The following is a 16,794-nucleotide window of genomic DNA, read 5'->3' as shown; positions in this document are numbered from 1 at the left end:
AACTTTTTTTCCCACATTATGTTATATTGCTAGATCTAAATGCCTATGAATTTAAAAAGCTTGAAATTTCCATCTGTCAGTGTCTGACAAACATGCTATATGGGCAAAAAAAAAAAAATGCCATTTGTTGTAGTATGGTTGCATGCTTGATAATTTGTGATGGTTATTAAAGTCCCTCGTTAATTTTATTACTATTTAAACAAATCCATCTGCTATCTTTACAGAGTTGATTTTTTTTCCCCAAGGGAATGCATTTGAACCAGTGTCATCTGCACAAAGTTTTTTCTCTTAAGGTGATTATCCTTCATAGATCCCTTCTGTTGGCTTGTATGTTCTTAAACGTATGGTTTATCTACCTGACCTTTTTGGTTGTGTGCATTCTGAAGTCCTGGGGCTTTAGGGGCTTTGGTTTCAAGGCGGAGGTATGCTTGTATGATGTAATTTTTGGGTACAATTATATTTTGTAATTAAGTTTTGTAAAAAAAAATAAATAAATCTATTCTAGGAAAGAATCCAAGTTTGCAAAAAACATTAACTGTAGACCATCTTTTAGAATTACTAAACTTGTGATTTTTAAATTTCTATGAAGGGAAAATATGTACTTAAGATTTCTCATTTAAAAAGCTAAAAAAACTGAGTGGATGAATTGAATCTGAAGATGAAAAAATCCACTGGGAGGAGTAAAAGTTTTGAATAATTGAGATAGATCGTGGTGAAATTTTTAGAATAAACCTTTAGCAAAGGTACTTGTTGCCTAGAAAATTATCCTGGAGAATTTTTTTTTAACATTCTCTAAAAGACTTTAAATTTATAAAATGATTTACAATAAAAGTTGAAATAAGATTGTTAAATGTCTAGGCAGAATGATCAAATCCATAATTAGTTTATAACTGAGGAAGACAGTCTTCCCAAAGGAGGTTTTGTATTAAACCTCACTGAAGCAGTTTTATCACTTAAAAATTAATAACCACTAATTCAGAAAGGAAAGGAGTTTCAAAGTCTGTTCCTCAATGGGAAACATTTTGGTTCACAGGATGCAAATTTATAGATTCTTTATTCTTGTCATCCCCATTGATGTTTATATGCATAGAGAGATTGAATTCCACTTTGATTTACTTTTATGAAAAACAATTTGACAGAGGAGTGTCTCACTGGCTTAGAGGAACGTGTAGTTCTTAGTCTTGGGGGTCGTGGGATCAAGCCCTATGTTGAATGTAGAGAGTACTAAAAAAAAAAAAAATAACAACTTGACAGAAACAGCAATGGGAATCTAGAAATAAGTTTGTCATTCAGTTATCGTGTCTCCATATCTGTTAGATTTCTGAAGAATTTACAGTGGATATTGTAACATAAAAAACACAGGCTTCAAAGTGTACAGTAATTACAAGTAAAAAGTAAAATTTCTTTCTGTGCCTACTATTTTTCTAGTTATCGTTGTTAGGAGAAACTTTGGGATAGAAATATCGGGGCACCTGGGTGGCTCAGTTGGTTGAGCATTTGACTTCGGCTCAGGTCATGATCTCCCAGTTTGTGAGTTCGAGCCCCACATTCGGCTCTGTGCTGACAGCTCAGAGCCTGGAGCCTGCTTTGGATCCTGTGCCTCCCTCTCTCTCTGCCCTCCCCTACTTGTGCACTCTCTTTCTCTCCCTCTCTCTCTCTCTCTCTCTCTGTGTCTCTCAAAAATAAAAATAAACATTAAAATAAATTTAAAAAATAATTTTATTTTAATGAATATAAAAATAATAATTAAAAAATGTACGTTATCTTATTTTGGAGTTTTTTTGGGTTTTTTTCCCCCATGAAAATAGTACATTTTTCTGCTATCACTGGTGTGGTCATACATACTGTAGATGTTTCTGTGTTATCTTATTTTTTATCTTTCTCAAAGATAAATGTATTAAACTACGTTTTTCTTTTATTACCTTTGATCAAATCTGATTTTTTTTTATCAAATCACATTTCTTTGTGAATTACACATTTCTTCAGTTTCCTGGTTGTTTCAGATATTTAAAGATAGGAATATATATTTATTTAAGAGATGTAACATTTTGAAAGATAAGTATGAATATCGAAGTTAAATCAGGGTATTTTTTTTTTTTTTTTAATTTTTATTTTAGAGTGTGGGGGAGAGAGACAGGCGGAAAGAGAGAATCCCAAGCAGGCTCCACACCCAGTGCAGAGCCCGATGTCGGGCTCAATCCCATGACTCTGGGATCATGACCTGAGCTGAAATCAAGAGTCAGACGCTCAACCAACTGAGCCACCCAGGTGCCCCCATCAGTGTAGTTCTTAAAAATATATATTATAAAAGATACATTTATGAAACTAAAATTTTTCATTGATATATGGGTATGATGTGTGACAGTAGATAATTTAGAACCAATAAATGTCCCACAGTTTATTTAGGAAAAGTAGACAGATAGGACTAAGGTACTTTATTGAGGTAAGTTTGGCAGTCATTGCTAGTTTTAGAATAGTTTTAGTTATGGGCTAAACAGAAATTGTGTTGTGGAGTTTCCTAATCTTGTGAGTAAAACATCAACTTCTTTGTCTTATTCAATATTTTAGTTGTTGCACTTAGATTTTTTATGTTTAATGGTGCCAGATGTCTGTGATAGATAGATTTCCTACTTTTTTTATTAACTTATTTTGCCTTTACATAGCAGATTTGGAAGAAAGTATGTTTAGTTAGAATTACCTATAAAGAATGAAAATTATTTTATATTCTTTCATAGATTATTTCAGAATACGCTATTAATGACTCTTTTTATCCTTTCAAACTTGTTCATTATTTTTAAAAAATCAGAGTTCTTTGCATGATTAGACTTTGTGGCAGCATGAATATTAAAGAGAGAATTTAAACATTTTAAGAAAATATCTAATAAAGGAATGCTGCACAGGTGTACCTTAACTGGTTGATAAAACCATACTTTTCTAATAACCTCTGATCAACATACCTGCCACTGTCAAATTAAGGTAATCACTATGACAGATGCCCCTCGTTAGAAGATTTTTTTTCTTCCCTTTAACCCCTAGGACATTCCTTTTGGATGACTTTACCTGTGTTGGACATTATCATCATATAAAAAAAATTGTCATGTGAACAGATACTAGCAGCTCTCATTATTGTACTGTACGATAATGAATGACTGCTTTCACTTCTGAGGATCCAGACGGTTAAGGAATCTCCCTTGGTGAAACAGGTTTCCAGATGCAGGGGTGGGAGCAAATAATTTTTTTTTTAATTTTTTTTTAACATTTATTTATTTTTGAGACAGAGAGAGACAGAGCATGAACAGGGGAGGGGCAGAGAGAGAGGGAGACACAGAATCGGAAACAGGCTCCAGGCTCTGAGCCGTCAGCACAGAGCCCGACGTGGGGCTCGAACTCACGGACCGTGAGATCATGACCTGAGCCGAAGTCGGCCGCTTAACCGACTGAGCCACCCAGGTGCCCCAATAATTTTTAAAAATGTAGCCTACTTAGTTGATTCACATCACAGTTCTGGATATCATATTTGGTATAAAATTATCAGCAACAGGAGGATTAAAGTTACTTTTTTAGGATTTTTAAATTTTTTAAAAGGAAAAGGTCTTTTTTTTTTCTTTTAAGATATTTTATTCCTGGGTGGGTCAGTTGGTTAAGCAACTGACTTTGGCTCAGGTCATGATCTCACCATTCATGAGTTCATGCCTCACATCGGGTAAGCTTGAGCCCCACTTCAGGCTCCATGCTGTCAGCATGGGATTATCTCTGCCCGTCACTCACTTATGTTAGCTCCCTCTCTCTCTCTCCCTCCCTCCCTCTCTCTCTCTCTCTCTCTCTCAGAAAAACAAACAATTAGAGGCTTTGGAAGTTAGGTGTTTTTTGTTTTTTTTAATTTTAATTTTATTTTAGGTTTATTTATTTATTTTGAGAGAGAGCATGAGCAGGGGAGGGGCAGAGAGAGGGGGAGAGAAGAATCCTAAGCAAGCAGGCTCTGCACTAATAGTACAAGGCTTGAACTCATGAACCATGAGATCATGACCTGAGCTGAACAAGGGTCACGCGCTTAATTTTTTTTTTAAACTGTATTGCTGTTAGCTATGCCTTTGTAGATGAAACTTGATAGTCCCTTTTATAACATTTGGTTTATGTTGGTTTTAGAAATCTTGATCACTTTTTTTTTTTTCAACGTTTTTTATTTATTTTTGGGACAGAGACAGAGCATGAACGGGGGAGGGGCAGAGAGAGAGGGAGACACAGAATCGGAAACAGGCTCCAGGCTCCGAGCCATCAGCCCAGAGCCTGACGCGGGGCTCGAACTCACGGACCGCGAGATCGTGACCTGGCTGAAGTCGGACGCTCAACCGACTGCGCCACCCAGGCGCCCCAGACATCTTGATGACTTTTATATTGACCAAGATATACTTCAAATCACCAAGCTTTTTCAATAGTTTGATTAAAATATAGTATAAAAAATACATATAGTATTAGATATCACCTCAAGTTTTTTGTGAATGTTGTTGAAAGGTTTTTTGTTTTAACATTTATTATAATTATTAATCAGTTTAAGTAATCTTAAAAACTTACGACCTTTGTAAATTTAAGTAATAAGCTTTGTATATTAGAAAAAGGAACTGCTTTGTGGTTTTGTTTTTTTGTAAACTATCATCTTTCAAAAATAATGATTAAATAGGGTCGCCTGGGCGGCTTAGTTGGTTAAGCCTCCAACTTCGGCTCAGGTCATGATCTCACAGTTCGTGGGTTTGAGCCCCATGTCGGGCCCTGTGCTGACTGCTGGAGCCTGGAGCCTGCTTCAGATTCTGTCTGTTCCTCTCTCTGCCCCTTCCCCGACTCACACTGTGTCTCACGCTCTCTCAAAAATAAACATTAAATAAAAAAAATTAAAAGTAATGATTAAATAATGATGACAAAAATAGTCTAGAAGTGGACTTTGAAAACAGCCTTAAGTTTAATGAAAAATTAGTTATTTTTCGTTACATAGTACCTTCTCAGATTGAGTCCATGTTTTCTTAAGTATACTCTTTAGCATTGGATTACAAAGGTCAAGTTAAAAAATTAAAAACTTTGTAAGTATGAAACAATATTGAAGAACTAAAAATAATGTGTCAGATGGCTTAGGAGTGGTGGGTTTGGGTGTGTATTAATTCAAGGACATGTATTTTCTGTTTACCTGATACTAGCTTATAAAAATTCATTAGATTCTTGCGTAGGTCAGAAGATTAAAGAATTAAAGATGTAATTGCATACCTTTTTTGTATGTTCTTAGATGTTATTTTTCATAATTTAATCTTTAATTCACATAAACATAATAAAGAAGAACCTGGGGTATAGTCCTTTACGCAGTCCCTGATACATTATGTGTCATTTAGTGTGCTTGTGAAAAGTACTAGCATTTATTTTTATTTATGACAGTTGGAAGTTAATAGAAACAATAGCAAATTCCCCAATTAGTTATTGAGTGTATAAGATCAAACTTTTTTTTTTTTAATTCTCAAAATTAAGAATATGTCCTGAGTTGACTGTCACCTTTTGGGAAACTTTAGTAATTTGTAGCCTAGATACTGATTCGCAACTTACTTTCAGTGAAATATTTTCGAGCATTATGAAAAACCTCATTTGAGTTGTTTCAGAGTTTTCTTTTCAACCTGTTAAATAGAAACTAAAATAGTTTCAACTCTGCTTCCATAGTCGTTTTGCCTTTTTAAAATTTAAAACACTTAGAATTTATTATTTTTTTTCAATTAAGTTAGGAACACCTTAGTAAATATGTTTTCAGAAACCTTTTAAGGCAGTGTGGTTTGTCATTGTAGGTTTATCAAGTAGAAGATGTGTGTGAAGAAGAAATGCCAGAAGAGTCAGATGAATGTGTTCGGATGGACAGAACGCCACCACCACCCACACTGTCTCCAGCAGCTATAACCGTGGGGAGAGAAGATTTGACTTCTGAACATCCTTTGTTAGGTGAGGAAATACCTACATTTGGGGAAATTTTGTGCTAGGTGAACGTTAGTAATAAAGTTGAGTAAAGTAAAATTAATGAAGTGTAATAAAGTGAGTATAGAACCCTCACTGGAAATGATATGAAACTAGTTTTTTATGTAATTAATTACAGCAAAACATAATAGAATTCAAGATTTTCTTTTTGTTTCTTTTTTTTCATGAGAAACAAAACAATTGATGAGGAGCCACCCAAGTGAAAAACATACTTTAGCCTTCTAATTTTTAGTAGTTTTTACAGATATGTTTTATATGCCCAATCAGGTTCATTGGTCAAGCTATTTCTAAGCTTAAAAATTAGGGTGAATCAAAGTTCTATAAAAAGATTTCACTTATGTTTTCCAGAAATCACAAAACATTCTGAGTCATATCTGGCATTCCTCGTAATTACTTGTGATCCAGGCTGAGTACATTTTTAAAAATATTCTTTCCCAGACAGTTCTTAAATTAAGCCTCACTAATTCTTTACTAGAGACATGGATTAAAAAAATCGTTGTCCTTAAGCATTTAAATTTTTATTCACTACTTTAGTGCTACTCATGAAATCAAGTAAATCTTCTGTATGCTCCTCCTCACGATATTAACGTGACTGTGAATCCTAGGTATTTTACTTAAAACATTTTACAAAACATTATAGAAAACATTTACTAAAACTAGAACATTTACTAAAATAAAACTCATATAGCCCTCTGTCTAGATCTTTAAAAAATACATCCCATGTTAGATTTTAATTAATTTTTGTGTATGTATTTAATAAAAGCTTTTCTTTTTTCCCTCTTTTTAAAAGAACATTTTTAAAGTAAACTCTGCTTCCAACATGGGGCTCACACTCATGACCCTGAAATCAAGAGCTGCATGCTCTGCCCACTGAGCCAGCCAGGTGCCCCCATGTTAGATTTTTAAAAACTATGAATATTTAATTTAGATCAGGGTTGGCAAACTACAGTTCATGCTTTAAATCTTTTCTGCTGTCTATTTTTGCATGTCCCATGAGCTGAGGATAGTTTTAAAAGTTCTAAGTGGTAGGGGCGCCTGGGTGGCGCAGTCGGTTAAGCGTCCGACTTCAGCCAGGTCACGATCTCGCGGTCCGTGAGTTCGAGCCCCGCATCAGGCTCTGGGCTGATGGCTCAGAGCCTGCAGCCTGTTTCCGATTCTGTGTCTTCCTCTCTCTCTGCTCCTCCCCCATTCATGCTCTGTCTCTCTCTGTCCCCAAAATAAATAAACGTTGAAAAAAAAAAATTAAAAAAAAAAAAAAAGTTCTAAGTGGTAGACGAAGATCAAAAGAAGAGTAATATTTCATGCCATGTGAAATTATGCAGAATTGAAATTTCATTGTCCATAAATAAAATTCTATACAAAACAGCTACGTTCATTTATTCAAATATTGTCTATGTTTACTTTTGTATTCTTGTGGCAAAGAGGAGTAGTTGTAGAGCCCATATGGTTCTTTACAGAAAGCTTGATCCAGATAATAGTCATCTTGATTCAGTCTTCCTTGTAAGTATTCAGTCCTCTTGAATATCTTATAACTCTCGTGATTATTTACAGTAAATAAGAACCCCTGTCACAGGTACAGACACAGATTGTAACAGGACACTGACTTTGCTACCAAAGCTACTCTCGCCATCCCTTTGTTTCAGTTGTGCCACAACTCTAACCCTTATTCCCTTACTATCCGTGAGAATCTCTGGAAGGCACAAAAAGGGAGAAATCAGTTTTCTTCCAACATTTTCTCCCTCCTGAAAAACAGAAAATGGTTAGTCAGTAAAGTTAGATAAAATATTTAAGACAAGTTTAATATTACCTTTGTTTACTCAAAGTAATACCACAGAAACTAGATTTAGGAAAATCTAACTATAGTATTAAATCTTTGTAGTTTCTGTACACTGAAAATGGATTTAATTTTGCTGCAGATTTCCTGGAGTTTGATTTAAAGACAGAAATAAAAGTTTAATTGGATACTAACCTTGCATTGTGACTGTGACTGAATTACCTTAAAAGCATTACTCATGGCAACACAAAGAAAGTTTAAGCACTTGAAATACTGGAACACAAACACAGCTTCACATTTTTTCCCTCAGGAACACAGTTCAGGATTCTGTCACGTGTATCTGTCAGGCTAAATTGTCTAGGTACAGTGTAGAGAATCTTCTTCTCATTTACTTCATACCTACTACTCTTCTGTAGTGTCTATGAAGGGGCAGAGCAAGCACAAGTTGATTTTTTAGAATAGCTCTCAGCAAATCCTAAAATAAGCAAACCTGCAAAAACAGAGGGATTTGTTCCCATCCAGTATTTAGTTTTTGTAAATCTCTAAAAATTCCATACAAGTAAAAAGCATCTGTTAAAAAAAAGCTCATGGGGGTTCCTGGGTGGCTCAGTCGGTCAAGCGTCCGACTTCAGCTCAGGTCATGATCTCTCAGTTCGTGAGTTCAAGCCCCACGTCAGGCTCTGCTGACAGCTCAGAGACAGGAGCCTGCTTCGGATTCTGTGTCTTCCTCTCTCTCTGTTCGTCCCCTGCTGGCACTCTGTTTTTGTCTCTCTCTGTCAAAAATAAAGATTAAAAAAAATTTTTTAAAAAGCTCACAGATCTTGTTCAGAAAATGAGACTTTGAATAAGTAGAGTACCTTGTGGCAAAATCCTATTACTTGTGTTTTCTCTTGTAGTTATCTTCAATCTAGAGAATGTAATAATTTTTCTACTTTCATAACATCAGTGTTTCTCACCTGTTTTTATTTTTAACAGCTGATTATATATACTGGCAAGTAATAGCTATTAGCCTCTTCAAAAAGTCAGTAACTTACAGCTCTGTTTTTAACAACATTTAGGACTCTGTGTAAGATTGGCACATTTGTATGTATGATCTAAAAATCAATTGGAACATACACCAAGCAATATTTTCTGAATAAGCCAAATTACACTTAATGCAGCTTTATATTTCTAAAGTAACAAAATATCTATAAATCTGTAAGGGACATTAATATTTTATCTTATTTTTCAGTACCCCCATAGATATATATTTTCTTTCAAACATAAAACATGGCTTTCAATCCCATTTTATAATTTTATAATTTAATTTCCTTTTACTCTATGAGTAAATGTGAAGATTTGGTAATGTGGGTTAGAATTTTTCTGGAGTTCCTCAGTTTCATAATGCATGCATACAGTAACACTGCATGTGTTCCGTGAAATCAATAAACTAGCATTTTTCTGTTGACTTTCTTGTTTAGTTTTTAATAAAGGATTGTGTAATTTAAAAATTTCTTTAAATCTTTATAAAATTTATTTTTGAGAGACTGAGCGAGAGTGGGAGAGGGGCAGAGAGAAGGGGAGACACAGTCTGGAGGCAGGCTCCAGGCTCTGAGCTGTCAGCACAGAGCCTGATGCAGGGCTCAAACTCATGGACCGTGAGATGAAATCAGACACCTAACTGACAGAGCCGCCCGGGCGCCCCAAGGATTGTGTAATTTTTAACAGGTTTTCCAGTACAGTTTATCTTGGTGGATTATTTGGTGGAACTAGGTTAATAAATGGCTTATAATAACAGTGCTGTGATCAGATATATGATGTTAATCACATTCGTGTTCTTGAGTGTGAATTGTTAGCTTTTCCATTTCTGAGATTATACAGATGATCGCTACACTGTATTGTTAGCTGAAAATTTTATTCTTTAGGGATTCCTATTTCTTCTCTACCTAACTGGGCTATATTTTGAGCATTTTTGATAGTGGTGTCAACCCTTTTCATACTGATGATGGAGAGGAGTTACCACAGCAATTATAAGAGCATTGTCTCAAGAACTGATTCCCTAGGTTAGTATCCCACCAGCTCCATTACTTAATTAGTTGTGTGTCCTTGACCAAGTTTCTTTATCTTCCTGTTTCCCTTGGGCTAGTTTTGAGGATTAATTGAGTTACAACCTGTGAGGCATTTGCACAGTACCTGGCATGTAAGTGCTCAGTAAATCATACTGTTATCTTTACACATGTGCTCTTTTTTTTTGTTATTTTTCTCAGACATCTCTAGTCACTGATATTTTTAGTTTTCAGCTGGTTCTTTCTATTTCATACAGTCAGTAAAGTTTGGTGCTATCGTACGGCTTTCATACAGTTTGGTGCTATTGTACGGCTAGGTAAAGTCTCTATCATAGGCTGTGGGGTCTATCTAAATGTGGTCATCAGAGTTTGAAGGGGAGGAATCACAGTGATCCAGCCCAATGTTTTGCAATTGCCTGGTACTAAAGTGTTTCTCCAAACTGACATACACATTGCCACTGAAGAGGTATTAAAAAAATGTACATGGATTGGATTAGCCTTACTGCTTGAAATAAAGGTGATGAATGCTGTGTAATCCTTTAAAAATCTCTATGGATTTTATGATCCTTTTTTATTTAAGTGTACTTTCAGAGTACTCCCCACCAACCCCGCCCCCCGCCCCGCCATGCCATCTGGAATATATAAACAGGAGGAACACAGGGAATTTAATATCTGTTTAGCTTAAAAAATTTTTAAAAAGCAACAATTTTCATATTCTTAAGTTGACATTCTAAAATATTTTTGTGTCTTATGGGGCAAGGTTGGAATGTAACCTGTGACCAAGGTTGGAATGATAACTTTTAGCAAGTTATCCCCTTCTGTAAAGTGGGGATAATAGTGGCTTCTATCTCATAAGATTAAATGAGATTAAATATAAAGTTCTTAGGATGGTGTTTTAAAGCACTAGATCTTAACTATTGTTGCTGTTAATGTTTATTCTTGAATTTTTTTCATATTTGCCTGCACAGAATGATAAAGATAAAAACTGACTTTTCTTTTTCAGAGCAAGTGGAATTACCTGCTGTGGCATCAGTCAGTGCTTCAGTAATTAAATCTCCATCAGATCCTTCACATGTTTCTGTTCCTCCACCTCCACTCTTACTTCCAGCTGCTACCACAAGGAGTAATAGTACTTCTGTACCCAGCAGCATTCCCAGTATAGAAAACAAACCTCCACAGGCTATTGTTAAACCACAGATTTTAACGCATGTTATTGAAGGCTTTGTGATTCAGGAGGGATTGGAGCCATTTCCTGTAAGTAGTAAGCAAATTTGTATTTTTAAAAATTATTCATGTAGTATTATTTTTAAATGTAGTGTATTGTTCTTTAATAAACTGCTTGTAATTTTATTTCAAAAAAGTTGTCGGGGTGCCAGGGTGGCTCCCGTCGGTTGAGCATCCAACTTTGGTTCAGGTCATGATCTCGTAGACTGTGAGTTCGAGCCGCTGCATCAGACTCTGTGCTGACAGTTTGGAGTCTGGAGCCTGCTTCAGATTCTATGTCTCCCTCTCTCTCTGCCCCTCCCCCACTTGTGTGTGCATGCACGCGCGCGCGCTCTCTCTCTCTCTCTCTCACACACACACACACAATACTAAACATTAAAAAAAAAAAAAGTCAATCTCTTGCCTGGAATTTCTCTCTCTATATATTCTTTATATATTTCCAAATACATTTCTAGAATTTTTATACTAGCTATATATAAACTAAGAAAAATTTCAGGATATTAAGGATGTCGATTTTTATAATTTTTAGAGAAAGATAGTTGGAAGTTTATTCCAGTGAAATAAATTTTTAATTTTTTTTAAGGGGACTGAAATTACACAAAAGTGCCTTATGTTTCTAAGATGGTGTTTCTTTCTCTTTTTTTTTTTTCTTTTTTTTTTTTCTCTTAAATTTCTTTCAAGAGAGAACAAGAGAGCAAGTGGGCGAGGGGCAGAGAAAAAGAGGGAGAGAATCCCAAGCAGGCTCTGCACTGTTGGCACAGAGCCCTACCTGGGGCTCAGTCCCACAAACCATGAGATCATGACCTGAGCCAAGATCAAGAGTCAGATGCTTAACTGAGCCATGCAGGCACCCCTAAAATGGTGTTTCTTATATAGTGTGATTACTTTGTGAACTTTTAACTTAAGTGCATGAAATCATAACTTCCTAGTGTCCTAATATTTCTGAAGTTATCCAGTTGATGGTTTAAATTAGCAAATAGATTTTCTCATTCTTAAATCTCTGCCTTCAGTCAGATTTTTAAAATGGTTTAAAAATGTTTTAAAATGTTTTAAAATCTTCACATCAAAATGGAGGTGCTGTTTCTGTCACTGAGAGTCTTATGATTTGAGACTAGTTGTATGTAATTTATATGCTAATACCTAGAGAAGAACATTTTTCCTTAGAAAATAAATCAAAGACAGGTGGCCAAAGTCAAAGCCAAATAAGACAAGGAAACAAAATAATTCCCTTCAAAGGCCTTTGAATCATCTGGGTTTTTAGATTTATGGGTGGTGAAGATCTTGCATTGTGATAGTGGGTTGCCTCATCATTTGCCTTTCTTTTCAGTTAACTGCGTGTATTAAATGTGGATCTCCTATAGGAATTCTGATAGTGGAACAAGTCTTTTTTCCCTGTTCCTCAGGGTTTGGATTCTGGCAGTGCTGCATACTGTAACCTTTGTTAAGTCACTCAACCTTTTTGATCTTCCGTTTTTGCTCATATGGCAAATGGAGATTATACTTTGCTCTTAGGGTTGTTGTGAGGATTAAATGTGCATAAATTGTTTTCTGCAGTGCCTGGCGCTTAATATCCATAGCTGCTATTATTAATAATTATTAGTGTCAACTATAACTTTTTTTTCCTGATTACAAAAGTAATGACATTATTTTAAATGGAAGATATGGGAAATGGACAGAACAAATAATCCTCAGTAATACCACAATGTGTATTGTTTTATATACATATATTTCATATTATCAAGACTATTATATATACAGTTCTGCATCTGTCACATAGTATATTTAGAGCATTTGTTTTCTCATATGATAAATAGTACTTTGGGAATATTTTGAAAGGTTACATAATACTCTGCTTTATGAACAACTATAATTTATGTAATTCTTCCATTATTGTTGGGCGTTTTAGGTTTCTATTATTTAATAATTTCTTTAGCCGTAATGGGGTGTCTGGGTGGCTCAGTCAATTAAGCATTCGACTCTTGATTTTGCCTCAGGTCATGGTCTCACAGTTCATGAGATCGAGCCCCAGGCCAGGCTCTACACTGATAGTGCAGAGCCTGCTAGGGATTCTCTGTCTCACTCTCTCTGCCCCTCCCCTGCTTGTGCATGTGCTCTCTCAAAATAAATAAAAGATAAATAGTAATGATTTCTTTAGGATGAATTCCTAGAAGTACAGATACTGGATCACATTACATATGTATTCATAAGACTCATGGTATATATATTGCTAAATTGTTTTCTGAAAAGATTATTTAAATATATTCACACAGCAGAAGTGTAAACTCTTAGTAGCACTGCATATTACAGTGTCTTTAGTAATACCTTTTTGTAAATTTTACTTGAGGCATAATGTATATACTAACTGAAATGAACAAAATTTAAAAGTTCACGGGTGATTATTCTCTGAAGTTAAATGTAGAATTTACAGTAAGCATCATTTACCATCTGTGGCAGATACTGGAGACTTAACCAGCATTCTTAAATAGAAATAGGAGGTTCTATTTCAGATTAGCTGAAAGTTCACTAGCAAATCAGTAAATGGTTTTTTTTGGGTTGTTTTTGCTGAAAATATTTCTGAAATAAGTATTCATGGCTTAACCAAGTATACTGAACATAAGTGAATATTTTGTTGTTGATTTTAATGTTAATGTTTGAGGATTTTTCCAATTCTTTTTGTGATTATATTGGATTAGGCTGCTGAATTAGGAGTCAGGAGACTTGAGTTCTAGGCCTGATTCTGCTTCTGTAAAGAAATCACCTAAACACTTTGAACATTAGTTCTCTTGCTTTTTTAAAAAAAATATTTATTTGAGAGAGAGAGAACGCACGCATATGCGAGCAGGGGTGGGGCAGAGAGAAGGAGAGTGAGAGGTGGAGAGAAAGAATCTCAAGCAGGCTCTGTGCTTTGAATGGAGCCCAGTGCAGAGCTCGATCTCACAAACCATGAGATCATGACCTGAGCCAAAATCAAGAGTCTGATGCTTAACCAACTGAGCTACCCAGGTGCCCTATAGTTCTCTTATTTTTAAAATACATACAATAATGATCTATCCTAAGGCGGTAACTCTTTAAGTAAAAAGTTTTGTACGTGAAAAATAAATCTTAAAAGTTGTTGCAGAAAAAAAATAAGTTGAGGATACTGGCTAATCAAAATTTATTACATATTTTTCAAAACATGAAAATATGTAATTTTTTTTAATGTTTGTTTTTGAGACATAGTGTTTGAGCTGGGGAGGGGCAGAGAGAGAGAGGGAGACAGGATCTGAAGCAGGCTCCGTGCCAGAGTCCAGTGTGGGGCTCGAACTCACGAACTGTGAGATCATGACCTGAGCCAAAGTCGTCAGATGCTTAGCCGACTGAGCCCCCCAAGGTGCCCCAAAGACATTTTTAAACTATTTGCCTAAACTAGAACACTAGGTTCTATTTGACAGATTTTGAAGCATCCATATTGGTGATGACTTGAAATACAAACTGTTGATGTCTAGATTGCCTAAAATTTTCTTAATGATGGACCTGATTGGCTGAACAAGTAAATTATCACAGATACTATTCATTTCAAGAGGGTTTTTTTAACTAAGTTTTTTTTTTTTTAAGATTTTTTTTTTTTATTTGTTTTGAGAGAGAGAGAGAGAGAGAGAGAGAGAGAGAGAGAGTCAGTCCCAAGCAGGCTCTGCGCTGTCAGTGCAGAGCCAGACATGGGACTCAGTCTCATGAACCGTGAGATCATGACCTGAGCTGAAATCAAGAGTTGGATGCTTAACCGACTGAGCCACCCAGGGGCCCCTTAACCAAGTTATTTCTGAAAAACCTTTTAAAAGATTGTTTTATTCTCTGTCTCATTTAAAGGTGAGCCGTTCGTCTTTGCTTATAGAACAGCCTGTGAAAAAAAGGCCTCTTTTGGATAATCAGGTGATAAACTCTGTGTGTGTTCAGCCAGAGCTACAGAATAATACAAAGCATGGAGATAATTCATCTGACACAGAAATGGAAGACATGATTGCTGAAGGTTTGTGGATTTTACTTAAGATACTGTTTAAATTAACTTCGACTTTTACTGCTTGAAACACAATATGGATTTTTATTCTACACATATTTTCACACTGGGAAGACAAAAGTAAATGGAAGGCTAATCAGACCTTTAATGGCTAAATAATTCAAATAGCAAGATGTTTAATTTGCATAATGTCAGATTGACCTTTGAAGGAGTATGGGAGGGAAAAGTTCCCCTATATACGAAAGTAGTTCAGAATTTTAGCATCAAAACAACCAGTTCTCTTTTTCTAAGCAGACTGAGTTTGCTTAAAATTTTAAAACTCCTGGGTTGTTTGGTTTTAGGCTTTCCATATTCTGATGTTTGATGTCAGGTGGGAATTACAGTTGTATTAAGGATGTACCTGTCAATCAAGAAGTAATTAAATTTGTTCAAAGAGGAAAATATCACTAAATCTTCTTATTGTTAGAGACTCCTCTTTTAAAGACTTTAGTCTAATAGTGAATATTCCAGAATGAACACAAATACATTCAGAACTGATACCTTTTATTGATTCTGATCATGGTCCTGTCCTTGCAACACAGTTGAATCAAATAACATTCAGTGTAGCCAGGGCTGCACAGTAGTGGTTTTATAAACATCTGTGTCAAAGTAGTTGTCCTCAGTATCTTAGTGTATTTCATCTGAAATTAATTTTCACGTGTTTATTGAGCATGTACTGTGTGCCTGTACTTTGCTAAATTAAACAAAATAGCATGCTGGTAAACAAAATATATAATTGTCTTTGCCCACAGTTTGCCTGATTATTAAAAGGAAGGCACCTGTGTCATTGTTACTACCTTATAAACTGTTGCAATATATTCATCCCTGGTTTATTTTTTATTTGAACAGGGAAGAGTATGATAGTATCCAATTTGGTTTTACTGCTAACTTATATTGAGATCAGTTTGGTTTCTTTTACTTAAAAAAATGTTAACAATGAAAAATTTCAAACCTACAAATCAGAATTGTATAATGAATCCTCATCCAGACTCAACACTGTTACCCGATTTCAAACATTATTTTTGCCACGCTAGTTTCATCCATCTCTTTTGTTTTCCTCCCTCCGTTTCCCATTTCCCCCTTCTTCCTTTCTGTCACTTTTCTCTTTCTCTTCTTTTCTTCCCTCCTCCTTTCTGTTAAAAAAAAAAAGTCCTCATTTCATTGCGCATTTCTAAAAATATATACGGGGCATCTGGGTGGCTCAGGCAGTTAAGTGTCTGACGTCAATCAGGTGATGATCTCGCAGTTCGCAGTTCGTGAATTTGAGCCCTGTGTTGGGCTCCCTGCTGTCAGCATAGAGCCTGCTTCAGCTCCTCTGTCTCCCTCTGTCTGCCCCTCCCCCCTCTCAAAAACAAACATTAAGGAAAAACCCACTAAGTTTAAAAAAAAATTTTAAATAAAAATGCATACGTTTTCTCATATAATAACTATAATGCTGTGTCACATGAAACAATATTAATAGTAATTCTTTGAGGTCATCTAGTACCTGGTTCATATTGAGATTTCCTCAATTATATAAATTGTATAAATATCCTTTTATAGTTATTTTTCAAATCAGAATCCAACAATGTCTGCATTTTACCTTTTGTTATGAATTTAATTTCACTTAATTCCTGAATACTTTAGTTATACATACTATTCTGAGAAAATGTTTCATTTGAGCTGAAGAATAGTAAAGATGAATGTACAGGGATTTTTTTTTTTTTTTTTTTGGCCTA

The 16,794-nt window shown here is 35.3% G+C and overlaps 1 protein-coding gene and 1 long non-coding RNA gene across 10 annotated transcripts in view; one reads left to right on the top strand and one right to left on the bottom strand.

Moving 5' to 3' along the window:
- PHC3 (polyhomeotic homolog 3) overlaps nucleotides 1-16,794 on the top strand; it is a 105,693-nt gene that overhangs the window by 64,340 nt on the left and 24,559 nt on the right. For 8 of the 9 annotated variants that reach the window (XR_005792233.1, XR_005792234.1, XM_040480716.1 and 5 more), the window contains 4 exons: nucleotides 246-293; nucleotides 5,817-5,967; nucleotides 10,823-11,073; nucleotides 14,890-15,049. Coding sequence is in view for 7 of the 9 variants with exons in the window: in XM_040480716.1 (XP_040336650.1) it covers nucleotides 246-293; nucleotides 5,817-5,967; nucleotides 10,823-11,073; nucleotides 14,890-15,049 (610 nt within the window). In the remaining 2 variants the exon portion in view is untranslated. The remainder of the gene's footprint in view (nucleotides 1-245; nucleotides 294-5,816; nucleotides 5,968-10,822; nucleotides 11,074-14,889; nucleotides 15,050-16,794) is intronic. The other variant, XM_040480714.1, reaches the window with a different exon arrangement.
- LOC121033980 (uncharacterized) lies at nucleotides 7,347-8,146 on the bottom strand. Its single transcript, XR_005792235.1, has 2 exons — nucleotides 7,970-8,146; nucleotides 7,347-7,742 (listed from the first exon to the last, which is right to left on the bottom strand). It is a non-coding gene; the product is annotated as an uncharacterized LOC121033980 (long non-coding RNA).

The sequence above is a fragment of the Herpailurus yagouaroundi genome, unplaced genomic scaffold (genome assembly GCF_014898765.1).
Source record: "Herpailurus yagouaroundi ecotype Mexico unplaced genomic scaffold, PumYag 159, whole genome shotgun sequence".
NCBI classification, from domain to species: domain Eukaryota; kingdom Metazoa; phylum Chordata; class Mammalia; order Carnivora; family Felidae; genus Herpailurus; species Herpailurus yagouaroundi.
This window is presented reverse-complemented; position numbering and strand designations above follow the sequence as displayed.